The sequence below is a fragment of the Medicago sativa genome, chromosome 1 (assembly GCF_051527215.1).
Source record: "Medicago sativa cultivar Bolivia chromosome 1, Bolivia_mono, whole genome shotgun sequence".
Classification (NCBI taxonomy): domain Eukaryota; kingdom Viridiplantae; phylum Streptophyta; class Magnoliopsida; order Fabales; family Fabaceae; genus Medicago; species Medicago sativa.
This window is the reverse complement of record NC_140749.1, coordinates 61,477,960-61,490,030: the sequence shown is the minus strand read 5'-3', so window position 1 is coordinate 61,490,030 and position 12,071 is coordinate 61,477,960. Positions and strand designations below refer to the sequence as shown.

At 34.1% G+C, this 12,071-nt stretch overlaps 1 protein-coding gene across 1 annotated transcript; it reads right to left on the bottom strand.

Annotated features, from left to right (window-relative positions):
- Positions 1-5,250: 5,250 nt before the first annotated feature.
- Positions 5,251-7,457, bottom strand: LOC146956077 (peroxidase 21-like). Its single transcript, XM_085726376.1, has 5 exons — positions 7,256-7,457; positions 6,814-6,962; positions 6,532-6,720; positions 6,079-6,244; positions 5,251-5,857 (listed from the first exon to the last, which is right to left on the bottom strand). The coding sequence occupies exons 1-5, from the start codon at positions 7,320-7,322 to the stop codon at positions 5,451-5,453; spliced, it is 978 nt and encodes a 325-aa protein (XP_085582502.1). The 5' UTR covers positions 7,323-7,457; the 3' UTR covers positions 5,251-5,450.
- Positions 7,458-12,071: the final 4,614 nt, after the last annotated feature.

Genomic DNA, 12,071 nt, shown 5'->3' with positions numbered 1-12,071 from the left:
AAGCTATTGTAAACCATATCTTATAGAATCATAACCTCTACTGTAACAAACTTTAGAGTTAGTTACAACTCATTTTAACACTAGGATTTCTAATAACTTGTGGACCAAGCAACTGTGCCCTAGTGTGTTCTGCTTCCTTATTGGCTAGCAAACTTGACTCTATCTCTTTAGTATTCTGCTTCAATAGCCTCCCACAAGCTGGAGCATGATAGATGTTGATCATCCCAAGCTTGGAAATAAAAGTGGTGAACTTAGGAGGTGGCAAAGGCTTTGTCAAAAAATCTGCAAGTTGTTCATTAGTGGAAATAGGAAGCAGTTTTAGGATGCCCTTCTGCACCTTTTCTCTAACCAAGTGACAGTCTATTTCAAGGTGTTTTGTTCGTTCATGGAACACTGGATTGGATGCTATGTGAATAGCACTTTGACTGTCACAATATAGGACTGGTTATTTGCTGCAGATGATGTTGAGGTCTTTCAGAAGGTATAGAAGCCACTGGAGTTCACAGGTTGCAGTGGATAGAGCTTTGTATTCAGCTTCTGATGAAGATCTGGATACAGTGGCTTGTTTCTTGGCATGCCATGAAGCAAGAGAAGAACCTAAAAAGAAACAGAAACCTGTTGTGGATCTTCTAGAATCAAGACATCCTGCCCAGTCAGCATCTACATAGCCCAAAATCTGTATCTCTGAATTTCTAGGAAAGAACAAACCTTGGCCAGGGTTTTGTTTGAGATATCTGATAACCCTGCAAGCAGCTTTGTAATGTGTAATAGTTGGTGCATTTAAGAACTGGCTTAATTGTTGAGTGGCTAAGGTTATGTCTGGTCTTGTAGTGTTTAGATAGAGCAATCTACCAATAAGCCTCCTGTAGCAAGACACATCAGCAAAAGGTTTGCTATTGTCTTGATGCAATTTTGTTGAAGTATCTAAGGGTGTGCTAGCAGGTTTGGATCCTAGTAAACCAGAAGAGTCTAAAAGGTCTAGATAATACTTCCTCTGGGAGACACTGATTCCTGCTTTTGAATGAGCAATTTCCAACCCCAAGAAATATTTGAGAAACCCTAAATCCTTGATCTTGAACTTAGAATCCAGAATGGATTTGATTCTATCAAATTCATGGAGAGAAGAGCCTGCCAGGATGATGTCATCAACATACACCAACAAAGCTGTAAAGTCAGAACCATGTGCATTGATGAAGAGAGAGTGATTAGAATTTGACTGTGTGTATCCTTCACTAAGCAATAATGAAGTCAATTTCTCATACCATTTCCTACTAGCTTGCTTCAAACCATATAGGCTTTTCTGTAATTTGCAGACAGTATTTGGTGCACTATCAACACCATCAGGGATACTCATGTAAACATTTTCTTGCAAATCTCCATGAAGGAAAGCATTGTTTACATCTAATTGATGTAGATTCCAGTGTTGAATGGATGCAAGTGCCAATAAGATTCTGACTGTGGTTAATTTTGCAACAGGAGAAAATGTGTCAAAGAAATCAAGGCCTTCAACTTGATTGTAACCCTTTGCCACTAACCTAGCTTTGTATCTCTCAATGCTACCATCAGCCTTATACTTGATCTTGTAAACCCATTTACTCCCTATAGGCTTCACATTAGGAGGAGTTTGCACAATGGTCCATGTACCATTCTTAGCTAAAGCATCTAATTCAGAATCCATAGCCTTAACCCAAAATTCAAACTGACATGCTTCTTTATAGGTTTTGGGCTCAGTACTTTGTGTGATTGAAAGAGAAAATGCTTTGTGTGAATGTGATAAGTGTGCAAGTGAATGAAAAGATGCAATAGGGTAAGGAGTACCTTGAGTGATTGCTGCTGATGAAGGAACAGGAGAAGTATCACATACATAGTATGCCAGGTAGGATGGTGGATGTTTTGTTCTAATAGGTTTGGAAAGTTGAGGTGATGGTGTGGGAGAGGTAGTTGAAGTGGAAGGAGTATCAGGTGTGAAGGTTTGTGGTTGAGGAGGAAGAACAGGAGTAGAGATATCTGGATGATGGTTGTCAGATGCAGAAGGTGATGAATTAGGATAATATTTCCAGGTAGAAGGGGATATGATAGGTTGATAGGGAAAAATATTCTCATGATGTGTGACATTTCTAGAAACAAATATTTCCTTAGTATTAATGTCTAATAAAACAATCCCTTTCATGCCAGCTTTATATCCTAAAAAAACAGACTTTCTTGCTCTAGAAGCAAGTTTGCTTCTATGAGCCTGTAAAGTAGAACCATAAACAAGGGAACCAAAATATGGAGTATGGTTATCAATTATGGGACTGGTCACTCTATTCATGATATAGACAGCATGAATAGCAGCATAAGACCAAAACTGTTTAGGAAGATTTGATTGAAAAAGTAAAGCTCTAACAATGTTCAAAATGTGTTGATGTTTCCTCTCAACTCTAGCATTCTGCTGAGAAGTCTCAACACAACTAGTTTGATGAAAAATACCTTTCAAAGCATAAAACTGAGGCATCATAAACTCAGGGCCATTATCACTTCTTAAGATTTTGACTTTACTAGAAAATTGGTTTTCAATGAAAGTAATAAAATCAGTGACATGTTTTCTAGTTTCAAATTTAGATTTCATGAGAGTTAACCAAGTGAACCTACTATAATCATCAACAGCAGTTAAAAAATATGAATGACCATGAATAGAAGGAACAACAATAGGGCCCCAAATATCAGAATGTATTAGCTCGAATGGCTTATTTGCTCTTTTACAACTAGAATCAAAAGGTAACTTTCTGTGTTTAGCATAATGGCATACATCACAGATTGCTTTATTGTCAACATTAACAAAAGGAAGCTGGGAATGGAGAGAATTCATTCTAGAAAAAGATAAATGTCCTAATCTAAAGTGCCAAAGGGCACTGTCTGGAAGAGAAGGGGCTTGATTTGTATCTGGTAAAAGACAAGTGGAAGGAACTTGAGTTATGTTGCAAGCAACTCTATCTGGCAAGACTAAGTAATACAAATCTCCTTTTCTTTCACCAGAACCAATCATCCTCAAGCTGCTCTTTTCCTGAATAAAACATTTGGAACCATTAAAATTGACAAAACAATGAAAAGCATCACACATTTTTGACACAGATATGAGATTGAATTGAAATTCAGGCACATAAAGCACATTAAAAATGACTAGGGTTTCAGAAAATTTAACAGTTCCAGCATGTTTGGCTATTGCATTGTGGCCAGTAGGCAATTTTATATGCATGGGGGTGATTTCATTGTAAGAATGAAACCACTGAAGATTTCCACAAATATGATGACTAGCTCCTGAATCAAGGATCCAGGAGTTGAGAGACAAACTATGACAAGATAAAGAATAAACAAAACAAGTACCTTGCTGTCCAACTGATGTATGATCAGTGGAATAGAAGGAAGAAACCTGATTAGAATAAGCATGTGCAAATTTTGAATCCTGAGTAAGGGATGAATTCTGAAGTAAAAGCATTAACTTTTCATACTGCTCAGTAGTGATAGTAGGAGAAGCTGGCACTACTTCAGAGTGATCACTAGAATCCACATTTTCACCAACATTGTCTGTGGATGCAGCATGATTTGTAGAGGGACCAGCTCTTGAATTCCTCTGAAAGTGTGGAGGAAAACCATATTTCTGATAACAAGTTTCAACTGTGTGACCACTTCTACCACAAAAGGTACAAATTCTTGGTTTGCCAAAATTGGGATTAGGGTTCTTGGATGAATTTCCTGGATAGTTCCCTTTGTGCTTACCAGAATTTATAGCATTGACAACAGGGACATTGTCATCAACAGGAGCAAGATTACCCTGTCTTTCATGTTGTAAAACCATAGAAAAAATTTTGTTCATAGAAGGAAGAGGATCCATTAACAGAATCTGAGACTTGACCATGGAAAAATTCTCATTTAAACCAGTAAGAAACCTCATAGCATACAACATAAGATGGTTCTTGCGAGCATTTCTCATAGCATCACATACACATTGATGTCTACAACTGCAACTAGGTATGGGAATGTAGATCTCCAATTCTTCCCATAAAATCTTCAATTCTGAATAAAAGGTAGTAACTGACTTGGAATCTTGCTGTAATGCATAGATCTCTTGCATTAACTCAGAAACACGAACCAAATCACCTTGAGAGAAGCGTTCTTTAAGATCATTCCATACATCTATAGCATTATCCATGAAAATGATGGATTGAGAAATAGAGGGAGAAACTGAATTCAAGATCCAAGAAAGCACTAACATGTTGCAACGATTGAAAGAACGATAAGTTGGATCAAACTCATCCAGCACTGGTGGAATCGTTCCATCCACATACTCAAGCTTCATCTTCGCACCAAGAGCGCGTCGCATAGTGCGTGCCCAGGAATGGTAGTTGGAACCATTCAAAACCGGTGTAACTGTAACAGAGGATGGACCATCACCAGGATGAACGAAAAACGGACTAGACTGATCAAGAACAAGCTCTGAAGTTCCAACGCCATTGTTACGTGGAGCCATGGGAGCAACAACCAAAAGAAAACAGAGAAAAACGAAGAAATTTTGCGGAAGGAGCGCTTTAGGCTCTGGATACCATGTTGAGTAACTGAATCTTCATGAAGAAGAAAGAAGAAAATTGAGAGAAACTGAAAAATGAAGTGTATTATTATTATTGATCCTTCATCATGAAGGTATTACATCTATATATAGAGTTACAAATGATAGTGTATGTTAAGCTATTGTAAACCCTATCCTATAGAATCATAACCTCTACTGTAACAAACTTTAGAGTTAGTTACAACTCATTTTAACACTAGGATTTCTAATAACTTGTGGACCAAGCAACTGTGCCCTAGTGTGTTCTGCTTCCTTATTGGCTAGCAAACTTGACTCTATCTCTTTAGTATTCTGCTTCAATAAAAATATATACCAAGGATAATTATATCAAGGGAGGGATTATTAGTCATGACTTGCAATTCTCGTTTTGGAACCATCTATTGCTCATCTATTCTTTGAATGCTCTTTGTTTTCCGAAGGCTTCACTGGAAATTCTAATTAGATGGTTTAGGATTGCTTCAGCAATGCATTATGTTGGCAGAGAACATTTCTTGCAATTTGTTGATATTAATTTAGTGGCTTAATTCTTCTTGTTCTTCTTAAAGAAAAGTTTTCAGTAGGTGCTTTTCTTGTATCTGTTCAATATGGAAAGCTCGAAACAAAATGCGTTGTTTCAATCAAAATATGTTGTTTAGGAAGGTGTTATAGCTAAGAAGTTTGTTTAGAATAGAGTAGCATTTCTTTTACAACATATATCGAGAAAGAAATTTGGTTCCTTCTTTTTTGAGGATTATCCAAAGTCCAAACATCTATATATACGATATGATAAACTAAAGTAGAATGAGCAAATTATTTCTATGCAATGCAAAGACAAATACAAGCTATACTGCTAGATAATTATTTATATCTAATTGGCATTAACGTAGCGACAATCTTTTCTGATTTCACCTTGATCTCCAATAAGAGGATTATTCTCTGATAACAAGAGAACAGCCCTTGAGAATTGTTCATTGAAGTATTCATTATCATCTGCCATTTTTTGTACATAAGGTGCCGTTATTGGATCAGTGGCCAGTTCTTCATCCACAGTGAGTAGACCCTTATGTTGCAAAATGTTCTTGTAGTAGTTGTTGTCAATTATCATTGGTGTTTTTAGATCATTCCTCACATATTCGACTGCTTTTGGATCTGCATTTGGTGTTGGGCACCTACGTTTTAGGTAGGCAGCATGTGTAGGGTCTAGCGTTGGATCCACTGTGGGGTATAGTCTGTGGACCAAATTCATGCAATGTACTCTTCCAACCGAGTGTGCTCCTGATTCAATCAAAGTGACCAATTAATAAAATGTTACATTATTAATAATCAGTGTCCACTTATGTTGTATTGTCTTTGTTTCTGCCTACATTGGGCATCCTTCCATTTATTGCTAATGTAATGAAAAAAGATGGTTTATTATGTTTATGTTTGACTTTTGAAAGTAAATGTTAATGTAACAGAAAGTCAGAAACCAATTAGCCAAGAAGAATGGTTGGTACCTAAGAGAGCAACTGTGGCTTCAACGTCAACACCAATAGCTTGAAAACGAGAGAGCACTAATGATATTGAGTCATTATGATTTGGAATGAATTCTTCCACGACAGTTGCATAGCTTTCTTTGCTATCCCTTCGTCCACTCTTCATTTCAATGTTTGGACCTCCCAACTAAATATACAAAATATACCAACAATTCAACATCAACATCCACACTCAAATTTTAGTTAGTATAATTACTCATACTATTTCTAGGTGGTTCTAATTTGAAAAATAAAGACTCCTTTACTATGTGAAAATTTATATCAGATCCATATTAGACGTCCCAACTTAAAAAAAAAATAAAAAAAAATGTTCTATTAAGTGGGATAAATGGATAATCGTTTGACTTATAAGTCTCACTATGTAAGACTCTCCAAGAGGACTCCTAGCATGTGTATATGATGACATAAACATACCATTGCAATACCGTCTCTAGCAGAAAGAGCGACAATGTCAGCGCATGACACTGTCAAGGGACATTCTTTCTCGACAGCAGCTTTGATGGTATTCACATACTTGAAATTTCTCATCCCAAAACTTCTTACCGATGTCTGCTCCGATACCACACCACGCACCGTGGTTAAAAGCAGGGATGCATCACATGACTGCATACATATGCATCATTATTAGTTGCCGATTAATTTAAACGATATAACTTTGTTGTGTTAATTATGTAATCTATATATATTTATACTCACATTGACTATGCAATCATGGAAGAGATTTCGAACCCAAGATATGGCTGTGTTTCCATGCTGATTATATAGTTCAGTGACTTGTTGCTTGATTATCTCTTCGGCTTTTGGGCAGCTGTTGGAGTAGTAGTTCAGCTGGAGCTGGCTTTTCCCTGTCCATAAAAATACATGACCTTAAGTTAAAGAAGAAATGATTCAATATCTAAAAACATATAATTGATTAGAAATGGTTAGAATAGATGTTAAGTCCACAATAGATATATAGATTTATTGCATTCATGTAATTAGCAGTTATGTCCACAATATATATATATATATATATATATATATATATATATATATATATATATATATATATAGATATATTAAGTTTGTCGAAGGTCTTAGATATTGGTCACACAAAAAAAGAAGGAAATAGAGTCGGTAAGTAGATGCTAAAATGTACCAAAATAAAAATGTAGGAGAAGCAATAGAAAGAGAAAAGAGGAATTAGAACGAGGCTTAGTGGCCATGTCTAGCAAGTTGAAATGTCTTTCTTGTGAGATCTGATGTTTAGCAGAAGGAGTTTAGAAGCTTTATATATAGAGATAGTTTTGAGTGCACAACTCAATTAATTAATTAATAATAATAATTAACTTAAGTGTGCCATTTGGGAAGAGTAAAACAAAAGCCTAATTTGAGAGGAACACTCTCCTCCACTAAGCAACTTTCTTTGACATTCTACACTTCACTGCTGCAACTAGATTGCTAGTGCTTAACTGCTTGTATAATGGATATAGTTATTAATGGATACATGTTACCGCCCCACGATCACTATTATGAAGTAAATTATGATTGTATGTTTGATTAACATTACCCTTCTCATAATGTTATAATAAAAAAAAATATATCTTTTCGATTATTAAAAACTTTAGTTAAATGCAATTTTTTTTTATTTCATGTAAAAATTAACCTAAGTTAAATTGATTAAAGTGCAATTTTTTATATTTACTGGGAAAAAATCACTTAACTATCCACATTAAATATTTTTAAGAATCAAAATGAGGTGCTGCTAAGAATCAACATAGTGTTGAGAGGGTTGACAACATGACTCTTCCTTATAAAAATAATTTGTGTTCGATTTTTGGAGTCGTCCTGGAAATCTCCTACTACCGACTTGAGACTTAATCTCATAGTGACCGTGAGATACCTAGGATCAAAGATCTAAAGATGGATGAGAACAAAACGACTAAAATATATAAAAAAATGTAGAAATGTTTTTGAATTGATAATGTCCTTTATACTTTTAGTGGAGTATAGTTTAAATTGATATGTCCTTTATATTATATATTTTTAGAAATTATACTGTATAATATATATTAAATTATTAAAGTTCATATGGAATTATTTATCACATGTCTCCCCTTCATGAATCTAAGGACCATATACTTGAAATGCATCAAAATTTTCAAGATAAGAATAACAACATAAATTCTCTCGATAAATTACTTAGCAGATTTGTAAAATTTTGTTTTCTTTTATAGAAAAAGGAACAAAACATCAAACTGTACAACTAATTGGGACAACAACTAGCCATAGCTTAGCATCTTGGCTTTATAACAAAACAAAAATTAGGGGTAATTGTATTAAACTTTGTCCAAGAGAAATTTCTTGAATGGCCAATGTGAATAAGAAGTTCTGCACTCCTTTTTTTGGGCAATTGTATCCCACACCATCTGCACTCTTCACGTGTACTCAATTGCTCAAAATTACAAGTGTCGTTTGTTGAGTGGTACGTAAGTGTTGTTCAACTTTTCAGGAGCATTTAAATGCAGTTCGTCAATCACTTTTTAAGTCGATTTAACTATTTAAAATGTGTCTCTTGAACGACAGTTAACTGTCGTTGGAGGTAGAAGGGTATTTCTCAGAGTCTGAAAGCAATTTGAAAAGCCTGAAAAGCAATTTTTCTAAAAAAATATTTTTTCTATTTTGCCAGTTTGAATTCTAAATGGTTAATGGGATATATATATATGTATTTTAGTAGTTAATGGTTTAAAATTTAATAGTTTTTCTTGTTTTTTCCTAATATTAAAATTTAGTAGTTCATAAAATACTCTAATTGGTTAATGAAATAAATTCATACATGTGACATAAAAATATTCATCCATAATTATCTATAAAAGAATTATAAAAAATTGGCAAAAAATACCTAATTGGGTTGGTCTAGTGGTGTTGGTTTGGGACCTAGGAGTGTGCTCCTTCTCAAGATCTTAGGTTCAATTTAATAGTAAAATTCGCTATTACTATATTTGTGTTTGAATGTTGTGTTTTAATATCATTATATATATAGACACACACACACACACACACTATGAGCTCATTTGGATTGACTTATTATTGAGTTTATGAAAAATAGTTTATATAAATAAATAAACTTTAATTAATTCACAAGTTGTCACTAAAAAATTGTATATTCATAAAAAAAAAATTTCTTTTTTTATAATCTACCATCACAAGTTTATGAATAATACATACTCAAATACTTGTTTATTTGCATAAGATATTTTGCATGACCTCGAAATTAAGTTTATCCAAACATGTACTATATTAAACTCAATACACAATACAATTCCTTTAGAAATAGGTCCACGCTATAATGCATCAGACACATGGTTTGTAACATATCTTTTGTTTTTTTGGTTTAAAATTTTTGTTGGTAGCTAATCTTCATTTCCGGTGAGTTATACGCTTCAATTGAATTTTTTATACGAAGATTCATACTTCTAATCACTTTCTTAAATAATTTAATTTTAATTCCTTTTAGATCAATCTATAAGCGGTTCAAATTCCTCATCAACTGAACCAATTCATCAATTAAAATTTTGCAACATATAATGAGTAAGATATACAATGTCTTTAGCGTGCAAACAAACACTAAAATAACCTCTTAACTTTTAAGAAAGCTTCTAGTAGCACCATAAAAATAGTACACGCTTCCTTAGTTACAAACATGGTTTAACCAAAACTTCGGATGTTTTTTGTTTTGTAATAAAAATATGCTTTTTTTTGGTAGACAAAAAAAAGATGCTTTTTGTATTGTTAAATAAGAAAAGTGTTCTTTTATAGTTTTTTTTGTGTGTGAACCAAAATAAATTGATCGAGAGAGCCAAATGACATTAGAGTTAGTTTACAATGGTTTAGAGGGACTAAAAATACTTCTCTCGGATCCTAACCCCAGTCGTTGGGATTCGGGAGTTACCGAACCTCTTAAGAGATAAATATAAAACCATGATCGAAAGTTAAGATATGAGATACCCTAAATACATAACACTTAACCATACTGAATAGAACACATAGTTGCTAACACAAAACCATTCACCACACTCTTCACATTTAACAAATTCATCACATTCAACAAACTTCAACACATTCAACTAAATTCAAACATAGGAAAATGAAACACATTCAAGTAAATTCAAGTATAAAAAACCATTACACATAAACAAGTATTTGAACATAGGAAAATGAAACACATTCAAGTAAACACATTCAAACACACTTAGCATTCATATGGAAAATGTTCAAAATACCATTACACATAAGTTGTGACATGAATGTTACAATATTAGGATACCATTATACAACATAGTCATCATAATTGGGTGGTGGAAACATAATAAAAAACAAACTACTAGGCGGGTCAGTGTGCAATTTCTAAGTAGCTTCTTCTTCTACACCTTACATGATATTGGGTGGCCGACTCTATTTCTAAGTAGCATATTAATCGGTGTATTCCGAATTAGTTTTGCATCTCATCAAATTATCATGATTTTAACCCTCCTGCATATCTCCAAAGTATCAAGAGTTTAATTGTATTCTCATTTTATATCAGAACCTCCATATTCACTGGCCTAGGTCCCTCTATAGGAGCCAATAGCATGGGATGTGAGACTCTGTAGAACAAAGAAATGTAACCCAGAACAACTTGTCATCCTGTCTCCACAAATAGACCCCGCATATCTTTAGTACAACATGGAACAAGTATGAGAAAGAATGTGTAGAGTTTGAGAAACTAATCAATTTAACATTCAAATTCCCGAACCTAAATAAGTAAATAACATTCAAATTCATAATCCTATTTAATCAAGTTCAAAATCCCTAACCTAAAAAACGAGAAAGAATGTGTAGAGTTTGAGAAACTAAACAATTATTTGCTGTCTACGTTTGAATCATGTTGCTTGAGTTTGAGAAATGTTGCTTAAGTTTGATTTGTTGGAGTAGGAAAAATATTTGGGTTAGAGAAAGTGTAAAATATGGTTTGAAACAGAAATGAGGCGTACTAGTTCTTTTTCTTTTTGGGTTTCGTAACTCCCAAACTTGGCTGATGAGGAGTTACATGGCCCTGTCTACCGTGCGCGAGTGGAATAGGTCTCGCACCCGTGCGAGATGTTGAGAGGAGTAATTGCAGCTGTTGGATATATTGTAAATTAATCAATGGTTGTGATTGAAATGAAATGCTACCTGCTAAATTGATTTATATGTACTCTAATTTCCAATAACACTGTTATAAAGGTTACTTTTGGAACTGATGCAAAAATTTATCTAGAACCCACCACCGCCAAACCACCTCTAATCACATGAGTTTATTTACATCGTTAAATATTCATTCAATTTGTGAAGAAATGTATTGTATTAACTTCCAATTGAGGCATCTTAATGTTGGAACTTTGTTTAATTGATTTAATTAAGGACCCATTTTCATGTCTATAGAGATACAATTCATCATCATGTCATGGGTATAAAACTGAAAAACCCAGAAGCACAGCATTACTGTGTTCATCTCTTCACCGTGTTCATCAATCATCTCCATCCTCCATTATTGTGTTCTGTAAATTCAGATTTTTTTTCATATCAACTTATCGTGTTCTTTATCATCATATCATCTCTAAATCATAGTTCAACATATTAATCACCACCGCCACCATCAAAACCACTAGTTGATTCCCTTTCTCTATCTCAACCTCTTAATCATTATCTATTTCTGGGTTTGTTTTCTATGGATAAATTATTGAAAAATAGATACAGCCAACACAAATTTAAAACATCATTAAAATAAAAAAATGAAGAAATTGAGCTACAGTGAAGAAATTTTTGATTTTCATGGTATTTATGATGATGGGTAGCATTAATTATTATTCTATTGTCTTTGGAGTGTTATTGAAATGAGCTCTGGTGGTGGTGGTGGTGGTGGGCGAGTAGTAAGCAGAAACATGGAGGGGAAG